This window comes from Lathamus discolor, chromosome 14 (genome assembly GCF_037157495.1).
Source record: "Lathamus discolor isolate bLatDis1 chromosome 14, bLatDis1.hap1, whole genome shotgun sequence".
NCBI classification, from domain to species: domain Eukaryota; kingdom Metazoa; phylum Chordata; class Aves; order Psittaciformes; family Psittacidae; genus Lathamus; species Lathamus discolor.
In genome coordinates this window covers 10,853,417-10,868,895 of record NC_088897.1, presented here as the reverse complement: position 1 = coordinate 10,868,895, position 15,479 = coordinate 10,853,417, and the positions used below count along the sequence as shown (strand labels likewise).

Genomic DNA, 15,479 nt, shown 5'->3' with positions numbered 1-15,479 from the left:
GCTGCTTTTCAGCTCTTTGAATTCAAGTATAAATCTCCAAGTACTTTAATTATAAACAAACTCTTCACTAGTCCAGATCCATGAAAGAAATTGAAAAATTAACTACCCAGAGAGGCTCAAGGCCACATGTCAGGCTTAATTCATCAGCGGGTTTACCTCTCGTGACCCAATGGCAGGAGCAGGATGCTCAGGGGCCGTGCCTGTTGCAGATGAGTTGAGATGTGGCTGATGCTGTCAAGTCCCCATCAAACTGGATGATCCACACCGGCTCAGCTCAGACTGGAAACATGTGGAGCTGCCCAAAGGCAAAAGCTCTTGGATCAGAGTGGAATTATGGCCCTTTAATGTATTGCCACAGGGGGTCCACATACGAGGAATGGATGCGGTGAAATGAGAGCGGAGGGGTGGGAACAGGGGAGATTCAGGTTGGATATACGGCAGAAGTTCTCCCCTATGAGGGTGCTGAGGCGCTGGCACAGGGTGCCCAGAGAAGCTGTGGCTGCCCCATCCCTGGCAGTGCTCAAGGCCAGGTTGGACACAGGGGCTTGGAGCAAGCTGCTCCAGTGGAAGGGGTCCCTGCCCGTGGCAGGGGTTGGAGCTGGATGAGCTTTAAGGTCCCTTCCAACCCAAACCAGTCTGGGATTCTATGAAGACCACCCTGGGGATCAGCTGTGCCCGGATCCTTCTGGGAAAATCATCTCCAGAACAGGCACAGTCACTGGGAACCAGGTCCCACTGTGCCTTCCTCTTGCTCCCCCCACAGACACAAGGGTGAGGCTGTGAAGCCCCTCAAGGTTCATCTCCCCATCGTGGCACCCAGCACAACCCTGGCAGAAACAGCCCCATGTAATGGGAGGAACCCCTGGGATGAAGCCACCACGGGGGCAGCCGGTGCTCAGGGCTCTGGCAGAGACATCTCCATCCTCTCAGAGGTGCTGGACCACAGGAAGATGCCGCTTCCCTTCCTCACTCCGGGCGATGCAGAGGGCCTTTCCCTGTTAGAAAAGCAAATATTTAGTGTAGATAAGCAACCCCAGGAGCGTTTTCCCCAGGTAATACTAGTAACTAAAATAATCACATCCACTTTGCTGGTTTAATTTTATATTTCCATTTCTACCTTATCTTTTTTCTGCAAGCATCATTAAACCCCACCATAACAAAAATACATGAACTGTTATTCTTTCAAGAGAAGCCATAAACCACCTCAAAGCTTTTCAAGTTTATTCTTATCTCGTACATCTTCCCCTGGTTCTTCCTTTTTTTCTCCCCCCCTTCATGCATTTCAGAAAGGCAGTTTTCCCTAATGTTAAGAAGAGTTGCATCGAAAATGAGATGCTGCCTCCGAAAAGCCCCTCTGGAGGATTAAGTAAGTAAAATATAGCCAGAAAATAAACTGGAACCTCATTAAAATAATTTTGCAAGGAGAAATCCTACTTTACAATAGGTTTTCAATATCACTTAGAAAATTCTTAGAGTCATATATATATGTTCTTAATTCAGGACCTTCCATTAAAAAAGACATTACAGAGGGAACTGAAAGGCCATTTAGTACCCTTGTTTATATAAAAATGCATATTAGGCACAGATGCAATCTCCAGCAAAAGCCCTGTGATACAGAGTTTGAATAAGCTCTGCTCTGCTGAGAGGTGCTAATGAGGGCTGGCAAAGCTGAGAAGGCACCGCCAGACACCCCCCCTCATCTATTCTGCTGGGTGACACAAGCCCTCAGCATCACTCCTGCATCCCCCTTGCTACTAACTGTTCCCTACTTGTGAATACCCTGTGCCCAAGGTGGGTTTATGGCACTAACTTACTCCATACTCAGTAGACAGGGATGGGGTTGCAAAACTGCCCGATTCACCCTATCTCATAGAAAGGAGTTCATGTGCCAGGAATTATCCCAAATGGAAAAGGAAAAACTCTTCTTGCTGTAATTCCATGGCATATATATTTAATGTATGATGCTATCCCCATACACTGATTGAAGCATGCTGGTGGGACAACCTCCATCCTGCACCACCTGCAGCATCGCTTCACATCCCCTACTTGTTCTCATGCCAGGAGCCCCTCACTCCTGTTCCCACTCCCAATCCCAATCCAGTACCCAAAGACCTAGCCCCAAAGTACAGAGGAAAAGGCATATTGGAACAGGGTGCCCAGAGAAGCTGTGGCTGCCCCATCCCTGGCAGTGCTCAAGGCCAGGTTGGACACAGGGGCTTGGAGCAAGCTGCTCCAGTGGAAGGGGTTAGAGCTGGATGAGCTTTAAGGTAGGTGCTGGGACACTTGGGCAACACCTCTCCAGGAGCCTGAACCCACCGGATCAGGCAGATGTTTTATCTTCTGTACAAACGCCTCAAAGGCGGCTTTAAAATATACAAAGAAAGGACATTTATACCCAACTGCAGCTCTGCAGCTTCTGTGGTCATGAAAAGGGAACCAGCAGAGTCCGGGCTGAATCCATGGGATGTGCAGGATGTTCAGCTCTCCAGAGAAAACAGCTGAGCTCTGGCTTGCCAAGCACAGGAAGCATTGCTGAGTTTGCAGCTAAAACAGGCCAGTGAGAAACAAAATTGGCAGGTTTAACTCTGCATCAATTCAAAGCGTGTTGTTACATTTTAAAGTATATAAAACTATCGATCATATAAGCAAGGCAATTACTTCTGCCTGTATTTAAAGCCACAGGGAGGGTGATAAGGAGTTGCCACTGAACACACCCAGCCCTGGTGCAGGAGGGGGCAAAAACCTCCATCAGAGGGAAAAGCTCATGAGCGTGGGGTCCTCACACACGAGCAAAATATAGCAAAATAGAAAATAGCAAAAAGAATAATGGGAATTGCCAAGCTGGAAACAGTCCTGCACATCCTACTTTACAAGAATCATGGAATGGTTTGGGTTGAAGGGACCTTAAAGCTCCTCCAGCTCCAACCCCTGCCACGGGCAGGGACCCCTTCCACTGGAGCAGCTTGCTCCAAGCCCCTGTGTCCAACCTGGCCTTGAGCACTGCCAGGGATGGGGCAGCCACAGCTTCTCTGGGCACCCTGTGCCAGCGCCTCAGCACCCTCACAGGGAAGAGCTTCTGCCTAAGAGCTCATCTCAGTCTCCCCTCGGGCAGGTTAAAGCCATTCCCCTTGGCCTGTCCCTGCATCCCTTGTCCAAAGCTCCTCTCCAGGTTTCTTGTAGCCCCTTTAGGCACTGGAGCTGCTCTAAGGTCTCCCCTTAAGAAGCCTTCTCTTGTTCAGGCTGAAGCTAAGATACAGGTGACCTGCAGATGGACCCTCAGAAGACTGACAATTCCTTCATCTCCAAAGGCTTCAAAAACCATCATACATACAATTACTATTCCATTGAAAACACACAAACTCCTTCAGCAACCTCCAAACCTCCATCATTTTGAGTTGGACGTTGAAATAAGTGCAATAATCCTGAGCCTGAAGCCTAAGGGAGGTTAAAGCATCTTCCCTTGAAGCAAAATAACCCCTGAACCTCCTGGTCAGAACCCCCCCCCACCCCTTAGGATGAAAGAGATCAGTGCAAATCCAGAGCTGTGTCGGCGTTCTACATAGCACAGCCACTGCAGAGACACCAAACCTGATCGTACACGATATTTGGGTAGCAAGTTTTGTAGAGAATAAATATCACACTTCAATTTCATGGTAACTTAGGAGGGTTTACTGGCAAATACCATGGCTTTTACATGGTTCTACCAATTACTGAGCAATTACATGTAACCTAGATCTGGAGGACATACAGTAGGGCTATAATGTATTCCTCTCTCTGTTGAAAAGAAGGCACTTAATAGAAAACACGTATTATAAATCCGTCCACAATATTCCTGTGTGACATTATTACAACTCCACATCGATACGAAACCCAAAGCAGAGCCTCTCTTCCCATTAACACATCACTTGTGGGATGATCAATAAAAATACACTTTAAACCACACCATATGTTGCTCCCCACAAAGTTTTATTCTTCAGATTCAGCAGTTGGTACCTCAACCCCTGTGCAATTAAATCCCATTTAGCAGCACTGACCTTCTGATTTGAACTCATTCCTACAGCTGGCTTGGAGTTGAGCAGCGCTTTTAAAGAGGGAAACCAACCTGTCTGTGCATTAAGGGTGGGATGCATGGAAGCCTTCGCCGGGGAAGCCGCAACGGAGCAGGGAGAGGAGAAAAAGGGAATGGAAATAATAGTGCCAGCACATTTTAACATGTTGTAGCATATTTGTAAACATCGTTAATCAGGGATTAGCAGATGGTGATGTTAATTGCACCTGTGGAAGTAACAAGACCTCAAGGTTGATTACATTTACAAACTGGGAGTAGGGCTGTGGCGCAGCAGAGGATTCCTCACCACGGCGAGGAAGGGGCCCTGTGGGCTCCTACACTCAGCAGCACCCCAGGTTATTCCCTTCAGCCCTGCCAAGCTTTGCGAGGAGAGGTGTTCCCTGTCCCAGATCCAGCCTCAGGAATCCTCACTGCAACCCAGCGCTGGATTGGATGGAATGGCATTCCTCCCCGTGTTGTTAATCTGTGCACCAAGCAAAATCCAGGGCAGGAGTTCCTCTTGCAGCCAGTTCTCCCTGGGGGTGATTTTGGGAGATGGAAAGGTTTGTGCTTGCCCCTGGCTGAGCGCTAAAAGGCCGAGGCTCTGCACGCATCTCCTGACCCAAGGGGGACAAATATTGCGCCACTGTGCTCAGAGACACTTTGATTGTTGAGAAATCATTTTGGAAGGGCACTGACTACATTGTAAACTCCATTTGGTAAATAAGCCTCTGCCAAGCAGCAGGGAGGGAAGAGCTGACTTTCACATTACACACGCACGCTTTATTCATATCTAAATATCAAAGAGACTGTACGTACCAACAGAAGTAATCAGGAAGCGTGTTTTGATCTTGCTGATGTACACAAAAAATGACAATTAATGTCCTCCTTTTATGATACAAAGCTGGGAGGTTTTTACAGTTACATTACAGGGACGATTATAGTGAAGCTTAAGGCTAAAAAATAATGAAAGACTATAAAAACTACATTTTAACATTTAAAAATACCCAGGAAATTAACTGGAGAAGTGGGCAATGATCCAATTAATGGCTCGCATTTATTAGATCAGGGGCAAGTCACACAGCACAAAGCTCCATCTCCAAAGGTGTGAGTGTGCAGAGGTCCCCGTGCTCCTCACAGGCTTCAGCCTGAAGCAGGAGAAAGCATCACCCATGGCAGATGCATCCAAAAGCTGGCCAGAGGGAGGATCCCAGTGAGACAAAGTGAGGGCAGAACTTCCCACCGAGGGAAACAGGCTACATGGGAACAGCAGAGCCATCCAGAGTGGGATTACTGCACTCACAAGAGCCTGTATTGCAGCTCTCAAGCAAAGAAGTCTGAGCTGCAGCCCTAGTTACACGCTTAAATCCCTGTCTCTCAAAATCCAAGCTTTATGCAACTGCCTGTAATCCTTGCCTGATACTCCAGTGCCGAGTCAAGGTGCTCCATGGATACAGCAGCTGCACAGGGAAATCCACAGGGAAGTCGCAATGATCGATGGACAAATGGGAACTTCCATGTCCCACATCACCCTGTTGGGAGAACTGCTGTGGGCATTGAGGTTTCAAAGGTGTTTGGGAGCCTCCTAGAAGTGAAATAGCTGCTCCATCGTTACTCACCTGCCTCCTCATTTGGAATGGCTGAGAGTAATCCTACGGTGTTCGGCTTTCCCAAACACACACGATGCCAGTAAAGCGCCTCTTCTGTTAAAGTACTGCTCAAATAAGTAAGAAAGTAAAAGGAGAAACAGCAGTTCCTATGAAATTGGAAATGTATATACTTACCTATAGGTCAAGAATAAAGAAATGGCTTTATCCTCATCCCTGCTGCTCCAAAGGAAGGATTCAGTCAGCCTCAAGTGCTCAATCTTTCCTCTGAGAACGAGCAAATCTGAGCCACGGGCACCCTCTGCTGGGGTACCCGAGGTGAGAGCTGTGCAGCGAGGCTGGTCTACAGCCCGCCGGCCCATGGGTGATTTACTTCAGCATTAAAACAGGGGAAAAGGGAAGAAAAGGCACAATTTAGCCCACAAAATGCAAGAGATGTCACCCCAGTGATGCCACTGTTATTCAGCAGCCAGCTTGCCTTCAGATTCGGACAACAAAGCCCTGCTTGCCACAAGTGCTGTCATTTCAGAGGGATTTGGAGGGTGTCCTTGGAGAGGGCAAAGGGGCAGACACAGCTCAGAATATGCACATCCATGCCAGGCACCCTCTCCATCAGAGCCACAACCACACAAGTGAAGACTCAGCACCCTGCAGGAGCTCCATGTTCTGTCTCATCCCTATCCCAGGCACCTGAGGCATCCCCAAGACCAGGCGTTCTGAGGGAGACGTGAAAAACCTCCACATCCACAGCCGGGTTTACAGACTTCATTTAGCTGAAAGGAAAGTCCTAATTAGTCACTGTGAGTGATTTACTTGTTCATTTGGAAGGGGGGGAAGGGGGAGACTAAGCTGAATTGTTTGAAATTATCCCTAAAGGGCACTGTAAATTAAGTGTTAATGAGGAATCCTATGCAAAGGGCCACAGCAGCTAAATAAAATAATTAAGGTGCTAAGTGATAACATTCATTTGGTTCTCAGTAATTCAGCCTGGCTTCAACCAGGATATCTGCAAATGAAGGCACCCTCACCCCACTGCCCATGCCATCAGCAGGATGGTGATGCTGGGGCAGCCCAGCACCCAGGAGGATCAGGTCCACCATGGACAGGAAAGTTCCCTGGAAGAAGAGGAATTCCCGAGTCCTCTTCCCACCTGAAGGAAGTGCTCTGTTTCACTAGTCGCACTCTGGATTTATGTATGACACAAAAAGGATGGATCCAAGTCTACAACCAATCTTTTTGGAGGCTTTATTGCAATGGGCAGTGGTTTTTCCCACTACAGCTGTTTTCTAACAGCTCATGTCCATCCTTTGGCAGGGCTGCAGACCTGTTTACAACCCAATACAACAACGGGGTGTTTTCAGACATCCAAGCACCAATAGGTAACAGAGAAACCACCTCATCATGAGGAAATTGCTACCGAGTAGTCCCAAACCATACCTGGCTCTCACCAGCACCCTCTCGGCTGCTAAGGGGCTGGTGGCCTCAGGGCACTCTCAGAGGCAGCAGTTTCTCACCTAGAACCCAAGTTCTCTCCACAGCACAACCAATGTACAAAGTCCTCCATGCCAAAGGCACAAGTCTCAGGCATCACCAGGAATTTCACTACAAGAACTGAAGGATACGGCTGGCTGCTTTACAAAACTACCTCTGCCTCCCTTCCTTGCAGCTGCTCCTCCGAGGTGCAGGCGGGAGGTGGTACCCAGTACACGCAGCATTAAGCCAGGGTTCTGTGGTACTGTGCATCAGCCAAACTGAGCTCAAGTCAACGTCTCTCCCTTGTAAAAGTTGCAGCAATGATGGAGACCCTGGAAAGGGCACTTGCATATCCACACCAACAGAGCATCGAGCAGCTTCCACCACCGAATCGAACATTTCAGTCACCGTGCCTCAGCTTTTGGCTGCAGATGGAGTGCAGGAGAATACCTGTAGCAAAGTAAATAAATAAAGATACGTTTTAAACCATTCTGCAGGGCTGGAGGTTTGACTTTTAAATACAGAAAATGGGACTGTGATGCCTTTGTGCTTAGAACTGTTCTCACCAGTAGCAACAGAGACGTTCAGTGATTCGATCCCAGGGTGAAGGGCTCTGCCAGGGGGGATGGCCAGCATCCGATGGCACAGAAGCTGTGTCTCTAGGGACAGCCCGTCGCCTTCACTACCTGCAGGGGAAAGACACTCAGGTCAGCTCACAGCTGCTGCTACATCCCTTTTCCCCCCTCCTGAGTACAGTCCTTACTAATGCTCTGTCACAAGTACATCCTTGGCCCACAGCTCACCAGCAACCTCACCAACTCCCATGCAGCAACAGCCAAGAACCACCAGAGGTGAGAGGGGCACCTTCCTGGCCCACTCCAGCTTGCCAGATCTTTCGACCAGTATGTGAAGTGGTTTTGAACAACACCAGTGCACCACGCTGCCCACATACTGTGGGCTGCCACTGTGTCCACATACACAAGCTGCTGCCAAAAGGATGAGGCAGCCAAGAGGCCATGGGTCTGATCTGGCCCAGTAAATCCCACATCCCTATTGATAGTGACGGGTTCAGCTTTTTCAGCACACAGTACCACCATCTGGGTGCAACTTGTGAATGCAGACAGTTTAACCAGAGGCTTCAATTGATTAGTTGTTAAACCATCCAACAGCCCTGATATGTTTGGGCTGATACACTGGTGAAACAGAGTTGAAATCTATCCCAGGTCATTAATAGTTGTTTGACTCACACTGTCACAAAGGGAAATGGAAAGGGAGAGGCTTTAAACAATCCTGCACACAGACAAGTGAGAATGCAGAAGACCACAGACCTCCCAGCCTGCTCAGCTCCCCAAAGAATTCTTCCACATTCATTATTTAGAGCTACACAGACAGCTACATGGCTGCAGGAACAGCCAGCTCATTCCAAAGGCTTTCTGCTCACCCTCTGACCAAAGAGGCTCAGCAGGTTGGAAGCCAAACACCCCCCTTCAACAGCCAACCCCTGGCCCCAGCTGAAGCCCACACTTGTGTTGGGACAGCAGTGCCAGGGCACGCACTGTCAACCAGGGGCTTCTGCACCTCTGCCTGTGTGGCCAGTGCCATCTCACCTAAAATAGACACTTACCTGAAGTTTTAGCAGCACGTCCTAAGCCACTTACTCCTCCATAAGGCAAACAAAATCCCTCCTGGGCTAAGCTGCCACAAAACTCCCCCTCTGGTGCCTATTTACAGCACTTCCCCAGCAGATCCCCGTGTACTGATCCGCACAACACCCCTCTGACCACACACGGCAGGAAGATGTTGTTATTCCCATTTCACAGCCTGGAGTCTTAGACTCAGTATCCCAGACTCAGTATCCCATTATGCTGGCCTGATTTAACTGGTAAGGCACACTTTGGGTAAGGAAAAGAATGCTTTGGGTAGCGCATCTTGCATCACCTTCCTGCATGAAATAAGCCACGAAGGCAAGAGCATCCTTTGGCTGAGGTAAAGTGAACCTCTAGAAAACCAAAATCTCACTATTTTCCTCCTGCTGTAAGCCAGCAATGCAGGCAATGCCTGGGGGAGTTATCCAAGGTCACAGGAGAAGCCTGGGTGACACAGGAATGGAAGCCAGGCCTCCCACAGCCTGGCCTGCCTCTTCATTGCTAAGACTGTGGTTCTCCAGGGATGCTTCCAGAAACGAAAACACATTATCCTACTTTTTCCTGATTCAACACAGAAAAGTTTTACAACTTACTGTCGTATTTGCCTCCTAAGCCTCTCAACCCACACTCTCGTGGGACCCTCCAACTGGGACAGCAGCTATTGCCAGAGACGGGATGGCTCCTGGAGCAATCCTCTCCTCTCCCTGGTAAGAGTCTTACAATTCCTAATAAAGACAGTAATTTTGCTTCCAGCTTTTACAAAGCTTTTTATGGCTCTGGCTGCTTAAAATAATGAGGAACCATAAATTCAGGGCAAAAAGACTTGCCCAGTGTGACACAAAGGAGGGAGTATTGACTGAATCAGATTAAATCCTAGTTTATACTGGTGAACAAAGCCACTTCCCACTTCAGACCTTTGACTCGTATCTCTTAGCTTCATCTTTCACTGACAGCCCTCAAAGAGTAGAGCTCAAGCTTGGACAAGATGATAAACCAGGTTCCCTGCCCCATTTACAATTAACACCAGTGTAACAACTGCAGCTCCCAGTGCAGGAAGTTCAAATCCAGGCAGAAGACAGAAGATAAACCCACCAATTCCACAAACAGCCTTAAACCCTGAGCAAAAGACTGACAGTGTAAGAACAAATTACCCAGAAGCTCTTCTTACACAGACATTTAAGAGCTCCCGATCTGTTCCTGTTCACACACAGCTCCCAGTCTTTCGGGCAGCCAGCCTGCCTGTCACCTTCAGCAATGACTCCAGTGCAGACAACATTAAGCTGGACTGTCCAAATCACTCTCTGCCAAGCCAGCAAGGTGCCAGGAGGGTGAATTCAAGTCTGCAAATGCTTAACTTACAGGACAATCTGTGCAGCGCTCGGGAGCTCACGACCAAGCTGAATTATCTCTGCTGCAGCTACGCTACATATTCAGATGTAGGATGTTTCTTCCAACAACCTCAGCATCAGACGACTGTAATGTTCAATTTTCTTTTCAGCCAAGAGTTAGTGCTCAGCAGAGAGTTGAAATCATTACTGCTGCAAGGTCCGGGAGCTCTCCTCATGCATCTACCAATCAGCCTCCAATCTCCCCTGACAAAAGGATAGTTGGACTTTTTCCTGGAGAAATCTCTCATAACTCAAGGTAACGACACCACTGCCATTCTCGCCCCCTTCCTCTCTCCTGGTGTTGTCGTCATTTCTGGGATGCATTTCTTTGTGGTCCATCAGCAGCGCTGCCAGCCTCCCTGCTCCCTTTGTAATATAGCTCCACACATCTTGCAGAGATGCCAGATTTGCGGCGTTGTCTTGTCAGTATTTCTAGGAGTTCAATAAACATTTTAATTAAAGGAATCTCTTCTGAGCCAAGAAAACCACAGCACGGGGCAGGATTACAGCCCCTCGATGGCTCATCGCCAGCGTGACACTACTTCCAAGTGTAAAAGCTCAAAGCAGCCCTTGTGCCGGGTGACACAAAGTGGGGGAGCTACAGCATGGCCACACAATGGTGCCTACAGCAGCACTCTGGGGTGAATTTCTTTCTCTAGCTGCCATGAGGCTGCTATTCCCCTTCGCTTCGCTGCTGCACAAACCCAAACCCTGCCTACAAAACAGCACACAGATCTAGGAGGGAGATTACACCTCCTCCTCCTCCTGATGGTACCACAGCAGCCAACAGCTCCTGCCACCTTCTCCTAGGTGTACAAAGCCACCACTGACTGGTCTCTGTGGTGGTCTCCATGCCACAAAGTCTGTGTTCAGACCATTCCCAGCAACAGCTCCTCATGCTTCTTTCTGGGCACAGACACACATTCCTGTATCTTTAAAGAGCAAACATGACAGAGCAAAGAAATGGCTCAGCTCATCCTTCCAGCCTCAGCACAGCAAAAGCAAACATGCACTTCCTGGGTCTCTCACTCAGGTTTGTGGTTTGCCAACACAGAAAATCCAGGTTCAAGACTATAGGAAAGGACCAAAAGCACCGCAACACAATGCAAAACAACAGCCTGTGGCTACACTGCCCCAGACGTGTCCTGCCACTGAAAACTGCCACCTAGACCCCATGCAGCTGCTAAATTCCCTGTTCAACTACACAGACTGGTTTGTTCCTGCAACTTGTTCTTCTGGCTCCCTAATTCATTTGCAGCCAGATCATTCCATTACTTCTTTCTCAGCTCTTCATTTCCAGACCAAAGTGTGATGTGATGCAACAAACCCACAACTAGCTTTGGAGTGAAACATCACTCCTGTTGCTTCCTCACACGTGCACTTCCACCAGGCCCGAAGCTCAGTGAAATGTAATACCTATTACTATAATAGAGGGTTTATTCCACTGAAATTCCGAGCAGCTGATGACAGGGATATTCTCTGCATCCTCAGGCTTGCTGACTGTTCCCAGGACTTCCCAGCCTTCTGCAGCTTTAGCCTAGAAATAGAAGAGAAATAAAGGTTAAAAAACTGCCTTCTTTTCAAGCAAAAAAAAGAAACTAAGCCATGTACATAAACACATTTGTTTTCTACAGCAATAAAAAAGCTTTTTTTCCCCCATAAAACAGTTTTAGGAAGGTTTGTCTTTCTGCCAGGAAAGCACACAAAAAGAGTAGTGTTGAATAAATTACCATGAGGCTAATCCACAGAGCAATGCAGTGGAAGTTCTCAAGTGCAGGCTCAGCCATCAGAAGCCCATGGTAATGTTTTCAAACACAAGTGCAAGTAAACTCAGATGCCAAAACTCAGCTCATACAAAAGGCAGAGCACTCAGTGCCTCACATATCCAGAGAAGCAGCTTTCCCTCCTGCTCCTTAGTAAAAAGAGCTTTTATTATTTGCCTTAGAAATCCATTTTAACAATGAAGGAGCTGCTGTTTCTTGCCAGCTTCATTTCCTTTGAAACTGGCACCTTTTACATTACATTATATCACATTTGCACCAGCCAGGCAATGCCAGGGGTTGGGAGAGTGAATCTGGGTCCAACTACATGAAGTGTTGCAATGGTTCAATATGTTAATAATTAAAGATTTACAGTCACGAACTGATTCTTCCAGGTGTTTTAACTGAATATCAATGTGTCTGATGTAGCTTTCATTTCACCACCATCCTGAAGGTGCCACAGACCCATCATGTTTTCCTATGTGCGTTCCCCTTCCTTTTGCAGCACGTTCTGGAAAGGGCCCTCTCTCATCTCAACACATAGGTACGGGCAAAAAGATTCCCAGCAGCTCACACCAGCCCCAGTTTCTCCGCTCTCTGCTGCTCCAAAGGCTGCCCAATGCTGCCATCATGTGCCTGGGCCCTGGAATGCAACCTCAGACACACGCCAGGCAGGACCTGCTGCAGGCAGCAGCGGTAGCTTCGGTCCCCACGGAGAGGGACACAGACCTCGTCTTACGGAGCTCACAGCCTCTCAGGAGAAGACACAGCGTTATCCTGCTCTCGCCATCTTGCAGAATACCCACAACTCGGACTTGTTTCCCCCAACTTTGGAATACGTTTGGTTATGCACACCCGTCAGAGGTGGTCCGACAGCACAGACCACCGGCAGCAGAGAGGAATGCAGAACAAGAACATAGGCAAATAGGAAGTCCTTTTCCTGTACTGCCTCTGTTCAACACGTGCAGTATCTGAGGTTTCTTGACAGGAAAGGGAAAAAATGTGGATCACTCTACCTTCAAAAAGCTCTGGAGATCATCGGTGCTGTAGACATCGAGGACTTCCATAGCTCCGGAGCTAGCTTTGCTCACTGTTGGAGTCAGGGGGCAGCTGCAAGGGAAAAAAGAAAGGAAAAGCATCCTATAAAAGTGAAAAAAAAGGAAATCCAGGAGAATTTGTTTCTCTGTTTCCTTCTCTTGCCTCTGCAGCCCAATTCCAACTAGTCCACTAGATATCTTGCTCACTATGTGGATGTATTTTGCTATGGAGAATAGAAGGGCTCAGAAATTAACCCAGGAAATAGGGTGCAGTTTTATGCACCGATGGACAACTGAAACACAGAGTGGGCTACAACAAAGGGTGCCCAGGGAGGTTCCTTTCCAGCCTGGACCACCACATCCCACAGCCTCCCTGCAGAGTGCAGTACAAAGCAGCAGCTGCCCAATTTAAGCCTCAGCTCAGTCCTGAAAAGCTCTCAAAGAAGCTGTTGAGCAATGCAGGCTGGAAACCTCTTTGGGAGCCAGCACGAAAAGACAGAGAGCTGAAGGAGCAACCAACCAGCCCCATACCTGTTCCTCCGGCTTGTCACCACTCTGTCCACCCCCAAGAAGTACGCGGAGCGCAGCAGTGCCCCCAGGTTCATGGGATCCTGGATCTGCTCCAACACCAGCCAAATAAGCTGCCGGTTCGGGCTCTCTTCATCCCTCATATCAGGCTTTTCAGCTTCCTCCAAACTCTTGAAACGCAGAGGAGTGGCCTCCAAACAAACTCCTTGGTGGACCTGACCTCTGCAAAGAGCATCCAGCTGCTTCCTGTTGACATAGTGCACAGGGACACCACGGGCCGTGGCCTGCAGGACGAACTCACTCATGACAAACCGCCGGGAGCCACTGCTCTGCTTCAGGAACAACCTGAACATGTCCCTTCTCGACTGAGAGAGGGCCAGGGAACACGGGGAGATCCCAAACAAGATCTCAGAGCCTTTAGTCCTCGCAATGACCAGAGGCTTTCTCTCCATCCTCTTCCTTGCCTTCCACAAGCCGCCTTCTCTCGAGCTCCCCAACTCCCCGGCTGCAGGGGAAGCCAGCCTGGTCCCTCTCTCTTGGGATCTCTGCCCTGGTCTTGGCTGGCTCTGCGGGGCCAGGCTCTCAGGGGAGCTGCTGGAGGCCCGACAAGCCCTGGGCAGGGCTGGAGGGTGAAACCGACTGCCCCCTCCCATAGGGTCCGGCGCTGCCTCAGGCCCACCTTTGGCCGAGCAGCTCCTCAGGCCCCTCCACCACGGGCAGCAGCGAGCAGGTGACAGCCCCGCGGCCCTCCACACGCGGGCCGTGAGCTCCATGGGCGCTCCGAAGGCCCCTCCACGTGGCACAGGTACCCGCGGGCACCGGGGGAACACACCGAGACCCGCACCGACCGCAGCGGCAGCACCGACACCGAGGAGCCCCACGCCGCTTCCGGGTGGGCACATGATAGCACCACCGAGACGGGGTGAGCCGCCCGCCGTGGCAGCGCCGTCTGGCGGTGGGAGGAGCGGACAGGCGGTCCACACCGGGAACCGGGGATGCTCCCGACCGCAGCCATTCTATTAGCAAGGGCAGCAAAGGGCTGTTTTCTCTCTGACCCCATTCCCAAAGGTGGTGTGTGCTCAGAGAGGCTGTAAAACCCACAATGGGAAAAAGAAGGGAGATTGAGGAAGGGCTCCAAGCATGTCCAGCATGCCCCGTGGCTCCCCAACTCACTCCTAACCTGTAACTCCAAACCAAAATGCTGCTCTTCTAATTACATGCTATTTTATATCCATCTTTATTTCATAAATGGGTAGACAAAGGGCAGGCAAACAAGGAACCAGCTCGTTCACAGCAGTAGGTTTAGGGCTTCCAAGGGTTTATCCCACAGGAAAACACAGCTGCACTGACCATGGGGGACAAACCACAACGATATAACTGCAGGAGAATTTTGCAGAGAGAAGCCGGTGCTTTTCATTCCTTTCCTATACCATTACTCTGAAACATTAAATTACATCAGGCCTTGATGAATTTGCCTTTACAGGTTCAAAGATCTTTAGTAAAATCATGTTTTCCCTGCTGCTTACCAGGGCCAGCTGTGTTCATGGTTCCTTCCCCCCAAAAATGAGAGCTGAGACTACTCACCTCATCCCAATCTGCCAGATAACGTTTGCTGATGCAGCTGCTCATGACTTACTGGCAAAACCTGTGGATTTCAGTGACTGTAAACCTGAGCTCAGGAATGTGGCTCTGCACTTGGACATGCTGAAAGGGGATTGGGAGACAAAAATGCCTTCAGTTAACACAACAATAACCTATTTTGCTTCAAGGAGAGACTGAAATAGCTCAATATCCAAGTCTGAGTAGCAAGAGCAGTTCATCCCTTACATAGTTTAATCAAACCTGGTCCATACCAGCAGCCTACCTGAGGATTTCAGTGGCTTCATTGGAACAAGGATGGGCAATTCCAACCTCCACAGGTTATCAGTGAGACAACTGGATGCTGTTGTGCTCTGGAAAGCAACTATGAAGAACCAAACCCACACATTTCTC

The 15,479-nt window shown here is 49.1% G+C and overlaps 1 protein-coding gene across 1 annotated transcript; it reads right to left on the bottom strand.

The window, feature by feature from the left end:
• Positions 1-6,886: 6,886 nt before the first annotated feature.
• Positions 6,887-15,472, bottom strand: MRM1 (mitochondrial rRNA methyltransferase 1). The gene is made up of 6 exons (XM_065694315.1): positions 15,352-15,472; positions 13,491-15,191; positions 12,939-13,032; positions 11,579-11,699; positions 7,695-7,814; positions 6,887-7,578 (listed from the first exon to the last, which is right to left on the bottom strand). Exons 2-6 carry the CDS (start codon positions 14,387-14,389, stop codon positions 7,529-7,531), a joined length of 1,284 nt encoding a protein of 427 aa, XP_065550387.1. The 5' UTR covers positions 14,390-15,191; positions 15,352-15,472; the 3' UTR covers positions 6,887-7,528.
• Positions 15,473-15,479: the final 7 nt, after the last annotated feature.

What these genes read in the sequence shown, in the direction of transcription:
- MRM1 (XM_065694315.1), bottom strand. Translation starts at nt 14,389, where the DNA reads ATGTGCCCACCCGGAAGCGGCGTGGGGCTCCTCGGTGTCGGTGCTGCC. An exon ending in ATCTCCAGAGCTTTTTGAAG is followed by an intron (nt 11,700 to 12,938) that starts GTAGAGTGATCC and finishes TTCTATTTCTAG; the next exon opens with GCTAAAGCTGCAGAAGGCTG. An exon ending in ACCCTCTATTATAGTAATAG is followed by an intron (nt 7,815 to 11,578) that starts GTATTACATTTC and finishes TTTCCCCTGCAG; the next exon opens with GTAGTGAAGGCGACGGGCTG.